The sequence below is a fragment of the Anoplophora glabripennis genome, unplaced genomic scaffold, assembly GCF_000390285.2.
Source record: "Anoplophora glabripennis isolate ALB-LARVAE unplaced genomic scaffold, Agla_2.0 scaffold552, whole genome shotgun sequence".
Taxonomy (NCBI): domain Eukaryota; kingdom Metazoa; phylum Arthropoda; class Insecta; order Coleoptera; family Cerambycidae; genus Anoplophora; species Anoplophora glabripennis.
Genome location: NW_019416628.1, coordinates 192,438 through 218,021, shown reverse-complemented (window position 1 = coordinate 218,021; position 25,584 = coordinate 192,438). Strand labels below are relative to the sequence as shown.

At 33.2% G+C, this 25,584-nt stretch overlaps 2 protein-coding genes across 3 annotated transcripts in view; one reads left to right on the top strand and one right to left on the bottom strand.

The window, feature by feature from the left end:
• LOC108911021 (cap-specific mRNA (nucleoside-2'-O-)-methyltransferase 2) overlaps nt 1-845 on the top strand; it is a 28,143-nt gene extending 27,298 nt beyond the window's left edge. Inside the window, exon 6 of the mRNA XM_018715834.1 lies at nt 655-845. Coding sequence (XP_018571350.1) covers nt 655-706 — 52 coding nt within the window. The 3' untranslated portion in view covers nt 707-845. The remainder of the gene's footprint in view (nt 1-654) is intronic.
• The window catches only part of LOC108911022 (protein roadkill), a 118,932-nt gene that overhangs the window by 10,737 nt on the left and 82,611 nt on the right, over nt 1-25,584 (bottom strand). The window contains exon 3 of one of the 2 annotated variants that reach the window (XM_023455120.1): nt 19,251-19,401. In XM_023455120.1, the coding sequence (XP_023310888.1) occupies nt 19,251-19,401 (151 nt within the window). Of the gene's footprint in view, nt 1-17,104; nt 17,264-19,250; nt 19,402-25,584 lie in introns of those variants that run through there. The other variant, XM_023455119.1, reaches the window with a different exon arrangement.

Here is a 25,584-nt window from a genome sequence, read left to right as displayed (position 1 = left end):
TTTACAAAGGATCTACTGGTATACTTAAATCGAGACCGAACCATTCGATTTTGACCGTTAGTTATAACTACACCAATTCAGATGTAGTGCTTCAATCAACACAAACTGCTACTATCGCGTTTTTATTAAATTGTATATAAGAATGTCGGCCAAGGATTTTTCCTAATGGACAAATTATCGGATGCACCGAAATTTTTATTTTAGGGACGCTATTTTTAAAGCGAGGTTTGTATAAGCGGCAAAAAATTTATAGTGATGTAAACAGTGAAAATTCTTGTTTAAAATATACCTGCGGTTTTTTTGCAACGCTTAAAAATACTGCGATTTATATTTTTAAATCATTCCGAGGGTCAAACGGTATAACAAAAGTTTATTTTGAATACAATATGGGTTACCTTCAAATAGAAATCAATTGTTATACTTCTATTCTAGGGTATTAGCAAAAATTAGTTATTTTTTATTCTAGGTTGGGAAGCAAGTATTGCTTTTGTATATAATAGTTTTAAAAAGGGAGCACAATTTTTGAGGTTTATAGCAGGAATATTATATCATTCAATCAGGCTTCTATACAAGACTACGCTAATGAACAGTGTCTATTAATTATTTTATAGTAATAATAATTTAATAGTGTCTCTAATGATGTTTTTTTTTCAGATTATTTCAGCAAAGGGTATATCCGGGGCTTGTAGAAGAAAATATCTGCTAAATATGACAGTAGAAGATACAGAAGACAAAAGTCATTAAAATTCTTGGATAGCAAGACACATACTCAGAGGAAATTTGTCATTTCAGATGTATTTTATATCACATTAAGTATATCAAATTTTAAAATGTGAAAAAATATCCAAAAAATATCCTTAAATTCTGTTATTTACATTAAATATATAGTCTGGCTCTCACACCGTATACCTACTATTCTACCATTAACCTAAACAGTTAAATTAATTTCCAATTACCTATTACATTTATCAAAAATCAAAATAACAATAAAATAATTGTTTCAATATCTCGTCGATTCCATCTGCGCAGCATGATTTTAATTTTAGAACACCCTGTATAAGATGGCAAGTTTATTATGTGTAAGTCTCGTATTTTGGCCACAATATTCCCGTGCCGTATACAGGGTAGGAAAGTACCGATGGTCTATCTGAAGTTACGTGAGAGCGATAAAGTAAGCCATGGAAATCCATGTGATAGAGAAGGATGGGTATAGTGAAGGCGTCTAATAGTTACCGCCCATTTCGCCCTTCCACAAATAAGAAGTGGATCTTATTTGTCCTTCTCTATCGCATGGATTTCTATGGCTTACTTTATCGCTCTCACATAACTTCAGATAGACCATAGGTACTTTCCTACCCTGTATAGCGTGAATAACTCTGTACAGAGACGAACAATTTCTTAATTTAGAAGTTCAAAAAACGGTAGAAATATTATACAAGGAATTTAAAATGGTATTTTCGGAAACATACAAATTGTTTTGTTTAGTTCCAACAATTCCCGCAACAAGTGTCTCGGAAGAAAGAAACTTTTCGTGTCTTAAGCGCATTAAGACTTCCTTAAAAAAATACGCTGACACAAGAACGCTTAATACTTTCCAAATGGTAAAATAATCATTACAGGCGTTATAAGTTTTGAATAACTTATTTATTATTTTGTAACACAGAGATGCAAAGTATTATTTCCTTTTGATTTTGTTGAGCTATGTTTACGTATTTCTTATAGTTTGCGGGATAGTCGAGAGTTCCTTGTGGAAATTTAAAAAGTAAAATTTACTTTTCGTCTCCCATTACAATCCAACATATGCAAAATCCGAAATGGTAAACTTTCAAAAAGACTGTACCCGAAATTGTCGGTTGTGTTGATGGGAATTTTAAGAGGCGAAGCTTAAACATCTTTCCCGGTTTTGGTTTTCAAAATTAATTCTTGCATTATGCAACTTTTATTTGAAATATTTCTCTGCATTGTTAAACTGATATTTATTTTTGTTTTTGTAGTATTCTTGATCAATTTTTTCAATGCCCACATCGTTTTTTTAAGTTTGTAAATATTTGTTATCCTTCAACTTAAGCGAATCGCATGAAAGAAAAATATCCATGTCTTTATTACGGCCGTGCACGAGCTGCCCCAAAAACACAGTTGCCTAGTTTATAACATTCTCGATAAAAATCTGAATTTAAATCAAGACGCTGGTGCAACCCGAAATTTGGACGGAATATTGCTCGGTGCCAACGGATAGATTTTGCACGGATAAGCCCGATTTTTGTGCACACATTATATTGTTACCTATCTGGGTCATTAAGTATAATATCCCCTTTGCACCGCTTCGCTGCCAGCGAACCTTCCGATCCTGTTTATTTATTTACCGGACTAGTTGACGGCGCGACAGACAGATCAATTATTTAAGAGGAGTTGACCTGGACACGTACCCAGCGGCGCACGTAGCAATTTTCGTTAATAAAACATTAACCTGATGTGGTAGTTGTTCTACGTTGGTTGCTTTAAAATACAGGGTGATTCTATTAATTTTTCCTGAATTACCAACGGTTGAAATATCAGAATTTGCAATTTCCGTTATCTACTTAGAAAAATAGTTATCATGTATTTAACAGTTTTTTGAAAATATTAGGAATAAAGGAAAGTTTGTTGTGCCATGTTCATATGAGAAACACTTATACAGGGTGTCCGGTAACTACGGGGAAAAAATGAAGGGTTATATAGAGCAGGTCAAACGAGTGTTAGTACTTCATATAAACTTTTCACCTAGGTGCCATTGTTGAGGTGTTATTGTCACTCAAAGTAAGAAGTTGAAAAATGAATATTGCCCATAATTTCTAAAGGGTTACTTTGATTAACTTGAAATTTGGGGGATCAAAGCAACTCATTCAAATGTATCTTTGTACATTTAAAATTGAATCAAATATTTCTTATTATACAAGGACGGTCGAAATTATGTTCTAAAATTTACGCAACTTTGATAGAGCTGTCAAATTTGACATTTCGCCCTCGCAGGCAGATAGCCCTGTTATACTTTTCTACAAAAAAGGTATATTTCATGACTTATGAAAAAATGAAAAGTTGTCAAGATAATTAAATTTTTGTATTTTGCGTATAGCCACAACCGGGGTTACAACGCAACAGAAGAAAATTAAGAATGAAACATATGGGTTAAAAGAGGTTACTTCAGTAAATGCTCGATATGTCCTCCATCTAGTTCAATGCACTTCCTTATTCTTTTAAGATTATTTTGTTGCAGTTTAAATAGCATTTGTGGATTCTGTTTAATTTCATTACAATGATGTTCTATTCTTGCCATCAAATCTTCTCTTGTATAAACCGGAATTGAATACACCAATTATTTTAGGTAACCCCACAGGAAGAAGTCAAGGGGGTTAATATCTGGTGACCTAGGTGCCCACAAGTGAGGTCCGCCTTGCCCAATCCACCTATCACCAAATGTTGCGTTGAGGTAATTTCTAACTTCACGACTGAAGTGCATGAAATACATCTCCTGTCTTGTTTGCAATGGCACATTTTCTAGTAGTAGGTTTAGATCGTGTTGTAAAAAATTCAAATATCGGGCACCGTTTAGTCTATCCGGTAAGAAAAAGGGGCCTATTAATTGGTTACCGATTATTTCTGCCCATACATTAACTATGAATCTTTGCTGGTGTTTCCCTTGAATGACTAAATGAGGGTTTTATGGGCACCTAGGTCGCCAGATCGTAACCCCCTTGACTTCTTCTTGTGAAGTTACCTAAAAGAATTGGTATATTCAACTCCGTTTTATGCAAGAGAAGAGTTGATGGCAAGAATAGAACATCATTGTAATGAAATTAAACAGAATCCACAAATGCTATTTAGAGTGTAACAAAATAATCTTAAAAGAATAAGGGCGTGCATTGAACTAGATGGTGGACATACCGAGCATTTATTGAAGTAACCTCTTTTAACCCATATATTTCATTCTTATTTTTTTTCTGTTGCGTTGTGTCACCGGTTGTGGCTATAAGCAAAATACAAAAATTTAATTATCTTGACAGCCGTTCATTTTTTCATAAGTCATGAAGTAAACCTTTTTTGTAGAAAAGTAACAAGGCTATCTGCCTACGAGGGCAAAATATCAAATTTGATAGCTCTGTCAAAGTTGCGTAAATTTTAGAACATAATTTCGACCGTCCTTGTATAATAAAAAATATTTGTTTCAATTTTAAATGTACAAAGATATATTTGAATGAGTTGCTTTGATCCCCCAAATTTCAAGTTAATCAAAATAACCCTTTAGAAATTATGGGCAATATTCATTTTTCAACTTCTTACTTTCAGTGACAATAACTCCTCAACAATGGCACCTAGGTAAAAAGTTTATATGAAGTACTAGAGCACTCGTTTGACCTGCTCTATATAACCCTTTATTTTTTTCCCGTAGTTACCGGACACCTTGTATTGCCCAGTATAATTTTATTGGTTTTTCGTTCGGTTTTTCCTCGATTTAATCGGACCTTCCTTCGCGTTCCTGCGACTTGTGTGCCAACTTCCACGTTTCGCCCGATTCCACTAAATTACATCTCGTGAAATTCAAGCATCCCATCGCATAAATCAGCTGGCACTAAATCAGGCCCTAAGCTTTCCGGAACGGACGAAACCCGACAAAGCCGATTCGGTCGTTGCTAAACCGTAAACAGAAAAAATTAGACAATCACGCCGAGCCACGTCGATCCGTTGGGCACGCTCTATTCTCTCCATACATACACAAATTGCCTCGAAAGTGGGTTGAAAACGAAACCATTATACAGATTATCTGCCGTTAATGTAGGTCATGAAACAATACGGACAAAGTTGAGGCTTGTAATGATATATTGTGATTCAGAAAATTGTGTCGCTTTACATTGTAGGGGCGTATGGGTTTTTCAGGGTGAATTATGGTGACACGGATGTGGTACGCACGTGGCGTTTATACCGGGTGTCTCGTTAAAAACTCCACAGGCAAGAAAACAATGATTATTATTATTTTTTTAAGGTTAGTGAAAACTGGAAATTTTAATTCTGTTCCCTAAGTGTCAGTGAGACAAATTATTAAATATATGTTATTTACAATAAAATTAATAGAAAAAAACAAAATGGTTACTTAAAGAGGTATATCGGGGTCCGAGGGAAGTGAGGATCGCAGGGGGGGTCCTATGCTTTTCTTATGGGACTAAAACCCGCTACCAACTTGAAAAAATTTAATTCTATTGAAATTATTTGCGATAAACATTATCCATATAGCAAAGAAATCTACTCAATATGCACATAACATACATATTGAAAATTAACAACATAAAAATATCATATTTAAGTAGTTTTAAATTTTATTTAATGAACGCATAAATACTATGTAGATGTGGCAACAGCGCTAATAATTGACTAGCAGTTGTACACACTGCGAACCTACAGACCTCGGACATCGGAGATATTGCGCGTCAAATTCGGGTAAAGATGCGTACGCGTTCAAAAATGTATTGTGTGTAAACTATGTACAATATAATTATTATATATAGCAAATATATCGTATTATCCTCGCGAAGATTTGTATCCTTTATTTAAAATCCGTAAATCATGTGAACTGGTAAAACAACGAGAATTATGTTAATTTAGTTCTAAAGAAATGAAATGACACTCGCGCCCATCTCTCGTCCAAGTCAAAGAAAATGTTGGATGCAATTTTGAAGGTTCTGTGATAGAAATTACATTATTACTCACTGTTCGTGTTTTTCATCTCTATTTTAGTAATGTTACAAAAGTTTTGCAACTATAACTAATTTTTTAGATATAAAGTTTGCTGAGAAATATTTATGTTCCTTTGTTATTCCGTACAAATGCTTTTATCTCAAGTATTACTAATTATATTAATCAAGTAAAGAAAACTTTATGTAACCCTAAATATTGCTGGGTAATGATTACGATGTTTTTATAAACCATTAAATATATTAAAAGGATTTATCAACTGTATTTTTTATTCCAATAAATATATCACAGCTTCCTAGTCTTTTTTAATTAATCTAGTTTTTTAAAAACATTACAAAAAATCATCTGTTGTGGATAATTTATTGTTGATAACAATGTACATGGGATTTAGGAAAAATGTATATGTTTGAAATCAATTTCGTTTTTATCAAGTCTTTCAAATGTATTCCCTCCTTGCTGTCAGCTGATTGCGACGTTGCCACATTAATCCTCAAGTCAGACAGAAATGCAATGATTGGTTTCGGTTTCTAATTAATACAGCTGTATTATGTTCAAAACTTACATTAGTTTTACATAAAAAATAAGATGATACTGTGTACTATCTATGGAAAAGTTTTGTTTCACAATTTCTACACTTTTTTCTCAGTTACTGGCAAAAAAAGAGCCGCACCGTCCATCTTCGCCATATAAACCTATGTTAAAATGAACAACTTTCAACAACAGATTCAAAAAGAATTTCAAAAAAATATGACGCATAGAGGGAGCACTGGGTAATACGCTATACAAATTTTAAGTACATCTGTGCATTTGAGTAAACCCGATATACCTCCTTAACATACCTAATAATTAAAAAAACTTGATACTACTTGGCTTAAGAATATAAAAAAAAAATATGAAAAAACATAAAACTATTTTTCATAAGGTAGCCAGCCAACTTATCTATTTACATAGAAAACAACACCGCCAGCTTTTGGTTTGCCTGCACTTTTAACAAAATATTTCTGAAACATTGACTTATATTGTCTTCATAAAATTGGGAATCAGTACTTTGCAATAGTTCTTTCTATAGCCACCACTGATAAGTTGTTTAAATAAGTAGGTCGCATATACGTGGTACACCTTGTATAATAAATGTCTCGAATTGTTAAATATCGGGTAAAAAACTTCGAAAACGATTAGGTCTATAAAAGTTCGTATACAAAAAACAACACAAAAACAGTTACATTTGACAGAATTTTTGTTTTCTCGTTGAAATTTAAAACAACGGCTTTCGAAACTTAAACCGAAATAATAAATTTTAATTAAATACAAATTCCCATTTTATTGCAGTTTATTCACAATAATATATTTGAATGGGACAACATGTAAAGATATGTAAAAAGTCCTGTCGAATATGTNACAGTTTTCGGCCATTATTATTATTGTTTGTGCATCAACCATAATAATGACATTTACTATTACCATTCATAAAAAAAATATATACACGATATACACTGAATAATACTAAATATAATATAGATGGTAGAAGTGAAATTTCTTTATGAAAAATCTACTAAAATAATCCTAGGAATAATTTATATGGCAAAACAACGTTTGCAGGGTCCACTAGTTAAATATAAAATGTTATTTACAATAAAATTAATAGAAAAAAAAAAAAAACAAAATGATTACTTAACATACCGAATAATTAAAAAACTTGTTGCTACTTGGTTTTAAATATAAAAAAATATGAAAAAAAACATAAAACTACTTTTCATAAGGTAGCCAGCCAATTTATCTATTTACATAGAAAACAACACCGCCAGCTTTTCGTTTGCCTCCACTTTTAACAAAATATTTCTAAAACATTGACTCTTTATAAAGCAGGTCCATTCGTCGGTATTTAAATTCGCAAATTTACTTATCCTGCCTTCATAAAATTGGTACTCAGTACCTTGCAATAGTTCTTCCTATAGCCACCGCTGATAAGTTGTTTAAATAGGTAAGTCGCATGTGCTTGGTACACTTTGTATAATAAATGTCTCGAATTGTTAAATATCGGGTAAAAAACTTCAAAAACGATTAGGTCTATAAAAGTTCGTAAACAAAAAACAACACAAAAACCGTTACATTTGACAGAATTTTTGTTTTCTTGTTGAAATTTAAAACAAGGGCTTTCGAAACTTAAACCGAAATAATAAATTTTAATTAAATACAAATTCCCATTTTATTGCAGTTTATTCACAATAATATATTTGAATGGGACAACATGTAAAGATATGTAAAAAGTCCTGTCGAATATGTTTCAGTTTAAAAAAAATATGGCAAAAAAGCGATTTAAAAAAGCGGTCTTCCTGTATCTTTCCTGCAATACTGTTATTTTGTTCAACATTCGGTTTCACTGGAAATTAATTTCACTAGTACCTACTTATTTTTTATCAACTTTTAGCGTTTTCCTAAATAGGTTTTAAAAACGAGTCGGTTAATCAGTTTCCCTCGAAAATTCACAAATTAAAAAAAAGCACATTTGTTCGCAATGTGACTTAATGCGTTAAGGAATTTTCTATGACTGCGCAAATTGTAGAACCATTCCAGATGTTTTGCAACAAGGTTTTACCAAATTTTATCAGTACGAGAACGGTCGATTTTAGCTCACACGAGATGTCCTTCGCTGTCATAATTTATCAGTACATAATAATCGTTTCCTAAGATTAGAACTAGAAGTTCAAGTAAAAGTTTTTTTTTTTGCTTTGTTTGTAACGCTAGCTGTCGTAGATAATACATTTCTATTGTAACATAACATTTTAATATCGTGGGAATCAATTTATAAATACTCTCTATCGAATTAATGGAAAACCCTTGAATTAATCTCAAGTGCTTAAAAATCCCGTTCTGATTCCAGTTCCCGATAAAGCTCGTTCGAAATTGCTATTTAGTGGATGAAAAGTCGTATTTCTTGCTCAAAATTTCAAGGAATCACTATAAAATAAAATATAAGTTACTTTGGTTTTGTGTGTGATATTATAATTCCAAGACATTTTTTTTAAATAGCAGAAAGAAAAACTTCAAGTCAGGAAAAGTGCGATAGCAGTCCGTTAACATTTTTGAATTATCTAAAAAGACACATATGCTTAAGAAAACAACACCTCGGTGTTGTAATAATGACATGTGTAGGGGCGACGGTAGACACGCATTTCCGGAGCATAAGCGAAGTTACCATTGGCGCGAAATTACTAATTGTAAGAGGGGTTCCACAGGGAAAAAATTAAGTAAATATTAAAAAACGACTTTTACAATCCCCAGGTACACAACTGCTTATTCCAATTTAAAATATACATTTTTTTTTATTTTGGAAGGAAAGATTTAATGTTAAGGCTTCAGAATTCGGTCTGCACCAAAAAGTTCAATAACAAATAAAAACTAATGCACTAATACGTATTGAGGTTCGAGTTATGTACATTCTAAATCCAAACAGAAAGTTTACTTGGTTCACTTCACCTTGCAACGTATTTCTTATTCATTTTCTCTAAGGAGATCTCGAAATCGATACTTTTTAATAACTTTCATGTTTTTCTTTTTACCGACTTTCACGCTAATCAAGTCGCTTTCACGGCGTAATTTTTCAATTGCATTGTAATTAAGTCGTCGCGGGAAAATATCGGGTCACTAGATTTCTATCACAACAAAATAACATCAGATTTTTGTCAATTAAAAAATCGGAAATTAGTCAAAATATGAGCGCCTGTAAATGTTGAAGTTTCATTGGAATGGAATAAAACTTATCGCTCTACAGTTATAAAAAATTGCAGTTTGGACAATAATATGAAGACGGTTGTTCCTATAAAGTTTAAAATTTCAGTAACCACGTTTTTTAAGTGTCAAAGTTTAAAAACAATTATTCATGTTGTTCTTAATAAAAGGTACAGTTATTTTTTTATATAGTTGTTTCATCTATACATATACAGGCTGTTACAAATTCGCTTGTCATTACAGGGATCTCGGATCTAACAGTAAGAGGTACGAAGTAACTTAAATGGGGGCAAAGTTGCGTAAACAGGGGACCAACATTATGCCTCTAAAAAATCAAGACTAGCATGATTAGATTTCGAAATATTCGAAAAAAACCGAAATTTTGGAAATCGTTTTTGTTTAATTTCAGCCTTATTTGAGGTGATACTGAAAAAATAAAAACACTTTCTCATGACCACTTTTTGCCCTCTATCGAATGGCATAATCATTTTTTATATGTAACGTTTCGTCTCTCCAGGACCATCATCAACTTAATTTTTTTAAATAAGACCTTAGCAATTTTATTACATTTTTTGCAAGCCTTCATGACCCCCAATACTGTACTGCCTCAGCCCGAACCAGATTCAGACATTTTGTTTCGAAAAACTCATTTTCAGTGTATTCGTTCCAAATTTATCTAAGTTATTTCCTACAACTTTGCAATTGGAAGTATTAATCTATCAATTCAAATAAAAAAGTTGGCCTATGTCAGGTTATAAAAAAATAACACTGTAATTAATTAGACATATCATTTTTAGTTTTTATTTTGGATAATTATTTATTACTAGCTATTTACGTAGCCCTTAGAACAGTTGTTTCCCGCAATAGTAGCAGTTAATTAAAATATAATAAAAAAAAAAATATTTTATATTTACAAAACCAAAGTGAAATTTCTTATTTTGCCGGATGTTTTTATCATGTACATTCGTCGGTATACAACAAAAATAGGATTGGACCTAATACGGATCCCTGAGGAACCCCTATACCAACATCCAAAGGTTCACAGTTTATCGACCAAACTTTATAGTTCATTGTGTCGGAAGAAAATTTGCTTATTTTCTACTTACATTTATTTTCCTGGGTTGCAAAATAACAGGGTGACATTTACGACGAGCCACCCGGTACAATCGCTACTATTCCACGCTCCATAGTCTGCTTCAGGGCCGCATGATAATTTTTATCTGTTCTTGAGTGGACAAAGCAAGTGACCAAAACATTCTCAACGAGTATATGTTTACTTCTCGAGTACCGCTAACAAGCAGTAACATTTTTCGATGGGCAGCCTCAAGATCAGGAAGAAGAAATGGATAGATGAAGTACCGCGTAAGCAAAAAAACATCGTGTAGCCTCGAACGTTATTATAGTAGTTAGTTATCCGCCTCTTGACAATTCCGCATACGCTAAAAATAAGCGTACCTACGATTAACTGCCGATATTTTCGCCTTTAAAAATATGCAAATCGAAAAACGTTTATGCGGCGATAAATACGAGCCACGGCCTCCAATCGATCTGGTGGCGCTAGATCAAATATTTGCGGAATAAATTACATGACATAAGAATTTAACGTGTAAATATTAATAATGACGCATTGTTTTTTTTTNTCATGTACATTCGTCGGTATACAACAAAAATAGGATTGGACCTAATACGGATCCCTGAGGAACCCCTATACCAACATCCAAAGGTTCACAGTTTATCGACCAAACTTTATAGTTCATTGTGTCGGAAGAAAATTTGCTTATTTTCTACTTACATTTATTTTCCTGGGTTGCAAAATAACAGGGTGACATTTACGACGAGCCACCCGGTACAATCGCTACTATTCCACGCTCCATAGTCTGCTTCAGGGCCGCATGATAATTTTTATCTGTTCTTGAGTGGACAAAGCAAGTGACCAAAACATTCTCGACGAGTATATGTTTACTTCTCGAGTACCGCTAACAAGCAGTAACATATTTCGATGGGCATCCTCAAGATCAGGAAGAAGAAATGGATAGATGAAGTACCGCGTAAGCGAAAAAACATCGTGTAGCCTCGAACGTTATTATAGTAGTTAGTTATCCGCCTCTTGACAATTCCGCATACGCTAAAAATAAGCGTACCTACGATTAACTGCCGATATTTTCGCCTTTAAAAATATGCAAATCGAAAAACGTTTATGCGGCGATAAATACGAGCCACGGCCTCCAATCGATCTGGTGGCGCTAGATCAAATATTTGCGGAATAAATAAACATGACAAGAATTTAACGTGTAAATATTAATAATGACGCTTTGTTATTTTTTAAAGTAATATGTCGTCCTACCACACTAATTGTTTAATCGTTAAGAAGATAAACGATACAAGATTTATATAAACAGAGTCCGTTCTACAGGGTGATTCAGTCGTAATGTCATTAATTTTAACCACGTATTCGGAAGGCCTAATAAAGACAGAAAATTACAATCACGGGAACGGGTCGGCGCACCACAGAGCGTTCGAACGTTGAAGCTTGAAGCGAAACAGCATATTTCCCCAGTTGTCTTGCAGTTGGTTTCAAAATTAAAGTGCAGTAGATTCCAACTTAACAAAGACAGATGACTAACTATGGACAGATGAGTGAAGTGGTTTTTTAGTCGTACTGTCATTTCAAATAGGTAGGTACCATACCAGTCTTTAAAAAGCAATAGGTCACTAGATAACTGAATAATTAATTGAATGTAATACTAAAAACTCATATCTAATTATAAAACGTAGTGAACATGTTAACAATATTAAAAATACTAAATTGTATAAACAATTATTATCATTATACATTTGTTTTTATTAACAAATAAACAATATTTAAAATGTAGAAATAGATATTTATTATACAAGAGAAAAAAGTACTAGATTTTAGCTCGAGGTTGTGTNTGACAGATAACGTTTAAGTTCATTTGCTATACGCTACGCCCTACGTCCAAATTTTCAGAACCAACTTGACCACGTTTTTATTTGAACGCTCGTTAGTTGTTTAATCTGTACTACCTTATAGGCACTTTGGCACACAAAAATTTTATTTAATGTGACATTTTCGATTAAATATTTGCGCAGCCTTTTCTTACAAAAATCATTTAAGGTCTTTATATCACAAAGAAGTCTATAAAAAAAACGTTATTTTATACACATTCAAATAAACAGCTGTCAAATAACACAATGACAGCACAATAATGACGGCTCCTTTCAAAAAACACAATTTTGTTTAATTTCCAAGGCATACTATTGCTATCGTAGCTTCTTTTAATTCCTGCCGATTGCAGATTATTTTCGTTGTTTTGCTGATTTTCCTAAAACGGCTACTCCGGTAGAATATACCGGTCTATCTTCCCTATCAACTTGGTGGAAGGGGTCGGACATGATATATATCATCGAGGCTGCGACTCGGACTCTCGTAATTGGTTGGCTGTGGGAGCGCACGTGTCCCGTTGCATTTTTTTGAACCGACCGAATACCTAAAGCGCTATGCTGTTTATTTAGTTTTATTTTTTTATTATTCCACTCAAACCTTTGGTAAGAAGTAGACGGAATATTACAAAATAAAAATGGTGTACAGGGTCGAACAAAAAATTAATATTATTAAATGGTATCGTCGCGCAGAAAGTGTAGAGGAAGTCGTTGGTCGATTTATATTTTCATACCACGACGAACCAGTCCCCACTGATAGAATTGTTTTGAATATTTTTCATAAGTTTGAGGAGTGTGGATGTGTTAATCGGTGTACGAAATGTAGCAATTAGGAACCTCGTCAAATTCCTGAAGCAAGGAGAGAAAGAGAGAGAGAGAAAGAATTAAAAATATGACCAGACCTGTACATTTGTCAAGTTATTTCCTGCAACTTTGCATTTGGAAGAACTAATCTATTCTATTCTATTCTATTCTATTCTATTCTATTCTATTCTATTCTATTCTATTCTATCAATTCAAATAAAACAGTTGTTTTTAGACATATCATGTTTTGTTTTTAATTTGGATAATTATTTATTACTAGCTATTTAAGTAGCTCATAGAGCAGTTGTTATATTTCATATTTACAAATAGGAAAGTGAAATTTCTTATTTTGCGAGATGCTTTTATTATGTACATTCGTCGGTATACAACAAGAATAGGAATTGGACCTAATACGGATCCCTGAGGAACCCCTATACCAACATCAAAAAAAGTTCAGAGTTTATTTTCGACGAAACTTTATAGTTCTTCATGTCAGAATAACCTACGACAAGAAAAGACGGAAAAATAGCGAAAATTTGCTATTTTCGTCCATACACTTATTTTCCCAGGTGGCAAAATAACAGAGTGACACTTACGACGAGCTACCCGGTACAATCGCTACTATTCCACGCTCCATAGTCTGCTTCAGGGCCGCATGATAATTTTTATCTGTTCTTGAGTGGACAAAGCAAGTGACCAAAACATTCTCGACGAGTATATGTTTACTTCTCGAGTACCGCTAANTCTATTCTATTCTATTCTATTCTATTCTATTCTATTCTATTCTATTCTATTCTATTCTATTCTATCAATTCAAATAAAACAGTTGTTTTTAGACATATCATGTTTTGTTTTTAATTTGGATAATTATTTATTACTAGCTATTTAAGTAGCTCATAGAGCAGTTGTTATATTTCATATTTACAAATAGGAAAGTGAAATTTCTTATTTTGCGAGATGCTTTTATTATGTACATTCGTCGGTATACAACAAGAATAGGAATTGGACCTAATACGGATCCCTGAGGAACCCCTATACCAACATCAAAAAAAGTTCAGAGTTTATTTTCGACGAAACTTTATAGTTCTTCATGTCAGAATAACCTACGACAAGAAAAGACGGAAAAATAGCGAAAATTTGCTATTTTCGTCCATACACTTATTTTCCCAGGTGGCAAAATAACAGAGTGACACTTACGACGAGCTACCCGGTACAATCGCTACTATTCCACGCTCCATAGTCTGCTTCAGGGCCGCATGATAATTTTTATCTGTTCTTGAGTGGACAAAGCAAGTGACCAAAACATTCTCGACGAGTATATGTTTACTTCTCGAGTACCGCTAACAAGCAGTAACATATTTCGATGGGCATCCTCAAGATCAGGAAGAAGAAATGGATAGATGAAGTACCGCGTAAGCGAAAAAACATCGTGTAGCCTCGAACGTTATTATAGTAGTTAGTTATCCGCCTCTTGACAATTCCGCATACGCTAAAAATAAGCGTACCTACGATTAACTGCCGATATTTTCGTCTCTTTAAAAATATGCAAATCGAAAAACGTTTATGCGGCGATAAATACGAGCCACGGCCTCCAATCGATCTGGTGGCGCTAGATCAAATATTTGCGGAATAAATTACATGACATAAGAATTTAACGTGTAAATATTAATAATGACGCATTGTTTTTTTTTTTTTTTGAAAGTAATGTGGCGTCCTATCACACTAATTGTTTAATCGTTAAGAAGATAAACGATACAAGATTTATATAAACAGGGTCCGTTCTACAGGGTGATTCAGTCGTAATGTCATTAATTTTAACCACGTATTCGGAACGCCTAATAAAGACAGAAAATTACAATCACGGGAACGCGCAGGCGCACACAGAGCGTTTGAACGTTGAAGCTTGAAGAGAAACAGCATATTTCCCCAGTCGTCTTGCAGTTGATTTCAAAATTAAAGTGCAGTAGATTCCAACTTAACAAAGTGCTATGGACAGATGAGTGAAGTGGTTTTTTAGTCGTACTGTCATTTTAAATAGGTAGGTACCATACCACTCTTTGAAAAGCAATAGGTCACTAGATATACGTGTACTATAAACTGAATAATTAATTGAACGTAACACTAAAAACTCATATCCAATTATAAAACATAGTGAACACGTTAACAATATTAAAAATATTAAATTGTAATAACCTAACATTCGAAAACAATTATTATCCTTATATGTATATTTATTTTTATTAACAAATTAATAATACCTGTCAATACATATTTAAAATGTAAAAAAATATCTTATTCATTGGTGTGTCTAGGTAAAAGGTATGTTTTTTCGTTCACTATTAAAAACACAATAAAAGTGACCGAATATGGCAGGTTAAGGTTCACTCTTGATAAACCTTTGTAGGTCAGCAGTCAGTAGCGGTCCGGAAAGGCGGTAAAATAATGATTTGAAAATATTTTCTTTCAAAGTAAATATGTAATTTAACATTTTTTTGACCCAATAGATTGGCCAAGTTATTGGTCGTATTTTTTTTTTCATTAATAACAGAAGTGTTCCATCACACTAATTTCTTAACTTTTAAGTTATTTTGAATTATACAGTGTGTCTTATTTCTTCTGGGCATTTTTCTAATGAAATAGCTCGAATATTGATAATTTATTGTTGAATGAAGGTCTACTTTAATAAACAGATATTTGGGTTTAAAACGTACCATTTCGATGTTATTACAATTTTTTTAATTGGCGTTAGCAGATAGAAGTTTTTTAAATTTTTTGTGGAAAAAATTAACGAAATACATTTTTTAGAAAATAGTTTTGCCTAATCAAAAATCTTACATAAAAAAGGACAAATACACAATACACACTGTATCTCTAAAAAGTTTCGAAAATCTATTTTTGTTTTCTGAATTTATGACAGTTTTTAATTTTTGACAGATTTTTGATTTTTTTAAATACATAATGTTGCAATATGTATGCACTTTTTTAATTTTGAAAAATCATTATTTCGTGTCTTTTACAACAAAGTCCGTACAGTATGAGTTGTCCGAAAAACTGTTCTTAAATTAAATTTTTCACATATTTTCCTTCATTTTTCCGATAATTTCCTTTTGTTGTCTAATAGAATTTGTTTTACCTCGAATATTCTTAAAAACGGTTTCAACAAATTTTTCAGGGTATTGATCGTTTATTAGTACATTTTTTTATGAATTTCAATTCATTATTAACAATTTTATCTTTTGAATTTTGTATTTACCTATATCTATGCTCTTTTTTCAGTGTAAGATATTTGGATTTGGGTAGGCAAAAATATTTGCACAAAAATAACGCTTCACTTCGCAAAAAAGAAAATTAAATGTTAATGTGTCCAAAAAATATAGTTCCATTAAAAAAAATCAAGTTACTCATGATACAAAATGTTTGTGAAATGTTTTTGTTGCGTGGGATTCTTATCAGTGTAAAAGATGTATTTAAAGTAAAGTGTATTAAAAACTGAAGCTTACAGCTACCGTACAGGGTATTTTTATTACATAGTTTGCTTATTACCACGTTTCATTTTTATTCTGAATGTTAGTAGCTTTGTACTGACAAACAGAGAAATGTGACAATGTCTTGAGTTAAAAATTTTTAAAATAAGTAAATTTCTACAATTAATTCCACATATTTTAAACCAAAAATAAGGGAAACAACAATAATTATCCCCAAGTTTAGTCTTATATACATTTCATTGTTTTTTGTTCTTCGTTTTTGTGCCACCCTGTATGTCAACGCCACCTAAAGGACAAAGAAATTCCCCGGCGATAAAACCCGACACTAAAGGCGTTGCTCGTTTAAAAAAAACGTAGACGACTCGTAAAAAATTCTGTTCTTAATTGGAATCGTGGCTCACCTGTGTATAACACCAATTTTCTGCGACCGGAGTGTTGACCTCTTGAGGCGGTGGACTGGGCACACGGCTCACGGCCATAGTACTTGTGGGGTGCAGATTGGAGGTAACTCTGGCCGTTTGGCCGGCCGAGCAGTCACTCACCCCCGGCAACCTGTAACAAAGGAGAAATTATCATTAAAGACGGCTCATTACCCTCCGGACGAGATTCAGAATGTTAATCATTCGAGTGGCAAATATACCAACTGTCAGAACGACTCGGTATAGTAGGCCTTGTAAAACTGTGGACGCGATCCAAAATATTCACAAAAAGCACAAAATATTCGTAAAAAGGAGCCAAATATTCGTAAAGCGGAACTGTTAGCAGAATAGCAAAAAGTATTCACAAAGAGGCGCAAAGTATTCATAAACAAAAAGAAAANCGGGAAAAAAGTACTCACTTTTTTCCCGGGGAAAAAAGCAATTTCATAAAAAGTGACATTTTATTACCTGTCAACAGAGATAAAATGTCAAACTTTTTTCCCGTTACAGAAAAAAATATTTTATTCATTCATGTTTATAGGTAAAAAGTTATGTTTTTTCATTCACTATTAAAAACACAATAAAAGCTAGGTTGGTGACCGAATATGGCAGATCAAGATTCACTTTTGATAAACCTTTGTAGGTCAGCAGTCAGTAGCGGTCCGAAAAGGCGGTTAAATAATGATATGAAAATATTTTCTTTCAAAGTAAATATATATTTTAACATTTTTTTGACCCAATAAATCGGCCAAGTTATTGGTCGTATTGTTTTTCATTAATAACACAAGTGTTCCATCACACTAATTTCTTAACTTTTAAGTTATTTGGAATTATACAGGGTGTCCTATTTCTTCTGGCATTTTTCTAATGAAACAGCTCGAATATTGATAATATATTGTTGAATGAAGGTTTACTTTCATAAACAGATATATTTGGGTTTAAAATGTACCATTTCGATGTTATTAACAATATTTTTAAATTGGCGTTTGCAGATAGAATATCAATTTTTTTATTTATTTGTGAAAAAATGAACGAAATACATTTTTTTGAAAATAGTTTTGCCTAATCAAAAATCTCACATAAAAAAGGACAAATACACAATACACACAGTATCTCTAAAAAGTTTCGAAAATCTATTTTTGTTTTCTGAATTTATGACAGTTTTTAATTTTTGACAGATTTTTGATTTTTTTAAATACATAATGTTGCAATATGTATGCACTTTTTTAATTTTAAAAAATCATTATTTCGTGTCTTTTACAACAAAGTCCGTACAGTATGAGTTGTCCGAAAAACTGTTCTTAAATTAAATTTTTCACCTATTTTCCTTCATTTTTCCGATAATTTCCTTTTGTTGTCTAATAGAATTTGTTTTACCTCGAATATTCTTAAAAACGGTTTCAACAAATTTTTCAGGGTATTGATCGTTTATTAGTACATTTTTTTATGAATTTCAATTCATTATTAACAATTTTATCTTTTGAATTTTGTATTTACCTATATCTATGCTCTTTTTTCAGTGTAAGATATTTGGATTTGGGTAGGCAAAAATATTTGCACAAAAATAACGCTTCACTTCACAAAAAAGAAAATTAAATATTAATGTGTCCAAAAAACATAGTTACATTAAAAAAAATCAAGTTACTCATGAAACAAAATGTTTGTGAAATGTTTTTGTTGCGTGGGATTCTTATCAGTGTAAAAGATGTATTTAAAGTAAAGTGTATTAAAAACTGAAGCTTACAGCTACCGTACAGGGTATTTTTATTACATAGTTTGCTTATTACCACGTTTCATTTTTATTCTGAATGTTAGTAGCTTTGTACTGACAAACAGAGAAATGTGACAATGTCTTGAGTTAAAAATTTTTAAAATAAGTAAATTTCTACAATTAATTCCACATATTTTAAACCAAAAATAAGGGAAACAACAATTATCCCCAAGTTTAGTCTTTATATACATTTCATTGTTTTTTGTTCTTCGTTTTTGTGCCACCCTGTATGTCAACGCCACCTAAAGGACAAAGAAATTCCCCGGCGATAAAACCCGACACTAAAGGCGTTGCTCGTTTAAAAAAAACGTAGACGACTCGTAAAAAATTCTGTTCTTAATTGGAATCGTGGCTCACCTGTGTATAACACCAATTTTCTGCGACCGGAGTGTTGACCTCTTGAGGCGGTGGACTGGGCACACGGCTCACGGCCATAGTACTTGTGGGGTGCAGATTGGAGGTAACTCTGGCCGTTTGGCCGGCCGAGCAGTCACTCACCCCCGGCAACCTGTAACAAAGGAGAAATTATCATTAAAGACGGCTCATTACCCTCCGGACGAGATTCAGAATGTTAATCATTCGAGTGGCAAATATACCAACTGTCAGAACGACTCGGTATAGTAGGCCTTGTAAAACTGTGGACGCGATCCAAAATATTCACAAAAAGCACAAAATATTCGTAAAAAGGAGCCAAATATTCGTAAAGCGGAACTGTTAGCAGAATAGCAAAAAGTATTCACAAAGAGGCGCAAAGTATTCGTAAATAAAAGAAAAGTATTTGCAAAGCCGCGACGTATTCGCAAAACAGCGCCAAAGTATTCGCAAAAGGTGCAGAGTATTCATAAAGAGGCGCATATTTTAAAAAGCAGCCAAATGCTTTCAAAGAGGTGAAAACTGTCCACAAAATAGGGAAAAGTATTCACAAAGAGGCTCAAACTATTCGTAAAAAGGAGCAAAATATTCGTAAAGCGGAACTGTTAGCAGAATAGCAAAAAGTATTCACAAAGAGGCGCAAAGTATTCGTAAACAAAGAGAAAAGTATTTGCAGAGCCGCGACGTATTCGCAAAAGGTGCAGAGTATTCATAAAGAGGCGCATATTTTAAAAAGCAGCCAAATGCTTTCAAAAAGGTGAAAACTGTCTACAAAATAGGGAAAAGTATTCACAGAGAGGCTCAAACTATTCGGAAAGAGAAGAAAAGTATTCGCAAAGAGAAGCAAAATATTTATAAAAAGAAGCTAAGTATTCATAAGTTGTTCATAAAGTATTCTCAAAGTATTTATAAANAAAGGTGAAAACTGTCTACAAAATAGGGAAAAGTATTCACAGAGAGGCTCAAACTATTCGGAAAGAGAAGAAAAGTATTCGCAAAGAGAAGCAAAATATTTATAAAAAGAAGCTAAGTATTCATAAGTTGTTCATAAAGTATTCTCAAAGTATTTATAAAGTATTCGCAAAAATAATGTATTAAGAAAAGAAAGGGCATGCGGAATACACAATAGGCGCAAGGTATTCACGTTATTTTTTTTATTTATTTAAAACATAAATGAGATCTCTGTCCAAATTAAAGGCGCTTATCTAATAAATACCAATCTCTAGGAATAAGGCCTAATAGACTGTCTAAAAGCGCGTTAAAATAGAACAAATAGTGGTTCGAGGACGGCCGTTTTCCGATTCCAAACGACTTTCTTTTGTTCCCGGTCTTTCTCCAGCATCGATTCGATCACAGCTCACTCAATAAGCCGTTAATCGCCTCATAGGCAGAGTTAATACCTAATCCTACGTAGCGAAGAAACTCAGAAGTGTTCCCATTTTAAAATAATGATATTTGGAGAAAGTGAATTGCTTTAGGAGCAACTAAAATAAAAGTATGAATGTCGAGGGAATGGAATAACACGAGTTAAAATCCGGATTAGTTTTTAAGTCTGAACAAAAATAAAGTAACAATAAAATTTTTTGTTTTAATTTAATTTTAATTAATTAAGTATTTATAACATACAATTGGATTCGTAACTGAAAATACTAGAAATAATTGCGATATACAAGGTTGATAAACTACGAAAAAACAGAGAAAAAAGAAACGAGGTTAATTACAGTTAGCTACAGATAATTTCCGGTCGAAGCGGAAATTGAACAGAAACCGATGGACATCACCGAAATCTTTCAAATCGTTTAATGGAAAAATACAAGGCGTTTGTTATACAAAACCTTTTATAATGATATTTAATTGTTCTGATTTAATTTTCCGATCAAAATGTGTGGTAAATAGGTTAAAGTCCCTGGCATGACCTACGCGATCACCCGATCTTAGTCCAACAAAATTTTTACCTAAAAATTACCCCTGCAAAGGCGCCATAAGACAGCTTCCTTCCTAGCACTACTACACATAATTTTTTTAGCCTAATATAACAACCTTAACTTTACTATTCCATTTCTCTAAAAAAAATCAGATATTGTCCGCGTTTATTTTCGTAACCGCCGCTGGCGTCCGTCGGTTCATTCACTGATTTGTGCAATCAGTCCCGTTTAGCGGCAGCGCGTAACAAATCTCATGAATAGGTAGGTGGTGACCTTCTTTTTTCCGCCTTGGTACGTAATTATGGGGATCCTTCACTGGTGTAGTAGTAAGCGGTGTATTTTTTTCGCCACACGACATTTACGCGCAGCGTAAAGCTCGCCGCACACCCCACGACTTATCCGTCAAAACGGACCGCGGGTTACGAACGGCGTAAAGCCAACCGTACACTTAAAGTGTAATAAACACGAACCTGCTCTACTTTAAACTTACGCACTTATAACAATAAGTACCTAACGTAGAAGCATAAGGATTACAAGAAAAAAAATTTAGTCCATTTGAAAAAAAGCCAATAAAGTGAACTGAACAATGTACTTTAAATTAAAGGTTCCTGTTTAAGATTCAACATAATAAACAGTTCAGGTCGTCGAAAATAACCGTGGTAAGTGCTTGTTGTGACTTCTTATAAATTATTACTAATAGACCATTACATTTCCGCTGTAGTGTGGCGCTTTAGCAGGTTAACGACCCGCTTTCTTTACGGTTTGACGTTTCACTCAAAACAATAGAGTGACATCAGCACCCTGGACTGTGCCAAAACGCAAACGTCATAGCTGACCATAAATATATGGAAAATACGGAAATCCACAAATGACAGACGCACATATTTATCCTGAAACGCGATAGGGTCAGTAAAATTTAGATTCCACTTTGATTCCGTGGTTTTTATATTAGTTCTGAATATCTAGAACAAAATAAAAATATACTAACATTCCCTCACACATACTTTTTGCTTACATTTTTTGTCTACAGCATCTAGAACAAACTAGAAGTAGATCGACACTCCCTACATACAAAAATGACAACCGTTAATGCAACGTAATGGCAGTGCAACAATTTCGAGGTTAAAACTGGTGACGACTTTCCATTTAAGTGATCTCAACTGACTCTGGTGTAGATGGATCACTTAAAACGAAAGTGAACTTTGGCAGATACCTATTTATACGAACAACTGAATAACGATAGCACACCTCGAGCTTTCAAACACGGGGTCACTCAAGGAAAAGTCGTTTTAGATTACATTATCTATTTCCTTTTATCGGAATGCATCAACGACCTCGTACGCTGATAGTTCAAATGAAGGTTCCTTTAGAATCACAACGATTTTTTAACACCCGAAAAATATATAAATATAAAATTGCAGTTAAGCTTTCCGATCTAGAGTCATGGTTGATTTATATGAAGAAACATGTTTTTAAGGTGTCGTAAAAAAAGCAACTAAGTCCTATCAGGCCTAAAAATATCGTAAGAATTAACACTATCGGATAAATATCATTAAAGGTTGTAATTCTTTTCCTTTATCTTCATTACTGTAAGCATTTTCGTACTGGTACGTGATATTTCAGTTCCTTTAAAGTCATGTTTGGCTGTATCCTCACGAATTTGCCATCAAAAAATACAAAACAAACGAATAGGGTCGTTCAACTACATAAATGGAAATATTTTCTTAAATTGCATATTGGAAAAAAACATATTTGGATTTGCTCAAGAAGCGGTTGGTGTCGAAGTTCTATACGGGGTGTATATTAAATTTTTACAAAAAATTTCGTAATATTTCCAGCTTTTCCAGGCAAATTTGAAAAAACATACAGTTACAACACTTCCATTTTTTGATAATCACCATTTCCCAAGTTTCTTTTAGGAGAAAATTACATTATTTTAATAGGTTAAAATAAAAACATGTATTTTCCAAAAACTATCTGGAATGTTTAGCCAATTTCTAATAGCGTTAATAAATAATACTACAAAATCAGTACATATTTTTTTGGTCAAATTATTAAGAACTTTATTAAAGAATTTACGTCAGGAAATTGTCCAAAATGGATTTTTTTAATCTTTTCTTTGAGCGAGCTTTTTTGAGAAAAATTACATTTATTAAGTTAGGCAAAGTTAAATTAGGTTTTTCAATACTTCTGGTGTAATTTGTACATGCCAATGATATTTATAATGATAAATTTAGATCAGGTTAGGTTTGTAAATATTATTCTTTATTAATGCTCAGCTTAGAAATCTAGAATTAATCTTTTCATGGAAACAAATCATCAAATAATTTTATTTTTGGTTTTTTACTAATTGCTGGTATTTTACTCGTTTTTGAGGTTAAAAAAACTTTTTTATTTTATTAGGTTAGGTTATGCTAGATTTGGAGTTCTTGAAACAAAATTCACATACCTTTTGCGACGATAAACTATTAATAATTTACTTTTATTTAGCTATCAACAAATATTATTGAATGTTAAAACAATAATACTTTATAACTTGTTTTTAGGTTATGTTAGATTAGGTTAGGTTAGGTTAGACTATGGGAATTTAAATTTGTTTCAAAAGGCTGTGTAAATTGTAGGTGTACTTAAATCAATTTTTAGGACTTTATTTTGATTTTTTATTGTTTAGAATATTAAGTTCACCGATGTCTAAGAAAAAAGCAATATCTTACACAAAAAGTTAAAATGTTAATAAATTTCTATAAATTTAGAGTAATTTTTCTCAAAAAAACTCATGAGGGATCTCTTAGGAAATTTTTACAGAAAAGATTTAAAAAAAGTTTCCATTTTGGACAATTTTTATAGGCTCTAGGCGTTGGGACTATCAACTACAAAATGCCCCAGTATGAGGCGGACTACAGAGCGTTCGAACATTGAAGCGAAACAGCTGATTTCCCCAATCGTGTTAACAAAAATAGTGTCTATTAGCAACTAATATCAGTTCAGAGTGACTCGAGTTGTTATTAGATGCTAACAGCTACAATTTTTCCCAAATCCAAAGGCCCCCAGGTAAATTAAAAGCAGTTAAGACATAAGTGTCCCCAACTGCGGCAATAAAAATGATTAGTGAATATCGCTTAAGCAGCGAATGACACACATTTAACAATTCTGGAACTCTCCATACAAGAATGTACTGCTCTAAAACAACTCTTACCTTAGATGGCAAGGGTACCCTTCGACCACCACCAAAGTTATGGCGTTGACTGCGCACATCAGCAATATCTTTATGACTAGTTCAACTGTAGTCACGATGAACGACGTGGAAGCGAAAAATATACCAGCGCCAGTAATCGCCGCTAAAACTAAAGTGACGATTATAACTGGCGGTCTGGTGGTGGTTTCCAGAATGAATCCCATGAAGAAGAGAGCGGGAAACATGAATCCGGACCACGCCAGAGTCTCGTCGTACAAGTCCTCCAAGTATATATTGTAATCAAAGTCTACGGTGCAGTCTGATATTAGTGAGAGATATGTGTTGTTTATCAAAGTGCAGTTGATATAGTGGTGATCTGTTAGGTCAGTATCGATAAATCTGAAAAAAAAAGTAGGTACTCGAGTGATGACGACAAGGTAATTACCTAACACTCACCTGCAATCCTTTATTATAGAACTTTTAAAGTAGGAGACGGAAGCTTTGACGCTGATGAATTCTGATTCCTCGATGGTGCAGTTCAGGAAGTCGACGTGGTTAAGGTTGATATGTGTGAAGGTGACGTTCCTGAAAACTGTGTTCTGGTACTGAACGTTCTCTATTGTTTTGTTGATTGTAACACCGTAATAGTCTACGTTGTTGATGTATTGCCGGTGTAGGTAATACTCTTGTTCTCTGAGGTCCTTAATGATGGTAGTTGAGAATGTGGACACACCCATGTACAGGAATCCCAACAGCAGGTGCAGAGTGGCTAAGAGAAGAGTTGTGCGGAAATGCGTTGGGGAGGATACCCGTTGAAATGCCTCACGAAACTAAAATGATAACAGAGAATTAAGCCGTTCTCTTAGTATAGACCGATCAAAATAACTCATTTAGAGGGAAACAAAAGAAAATAGTTACCTGGACTTTTGTAAATGGAAATGGTAAAGGGGCTTATAATAAACGAAAAAAAATAAATAAATAAATGCGTGAGCAGGGGCGGAGGAGGGTTGATTTGGGGGGTGGAAAAGTTATGAAAAATTGTATCATTGGGATTTCTGGCGAAAGTTGACATCAAACAAAAAAGTATCCAATACAATAGTTGTAGATCATGCAAAAATCTACAACTTTTGTAGAGGTCACTTTTTAACATAACCTCAAAATTTCCGAGAAATATGCGAAAATCAGTTTTTTTCTGATTTTTTGTTTTTTATTTCTCATT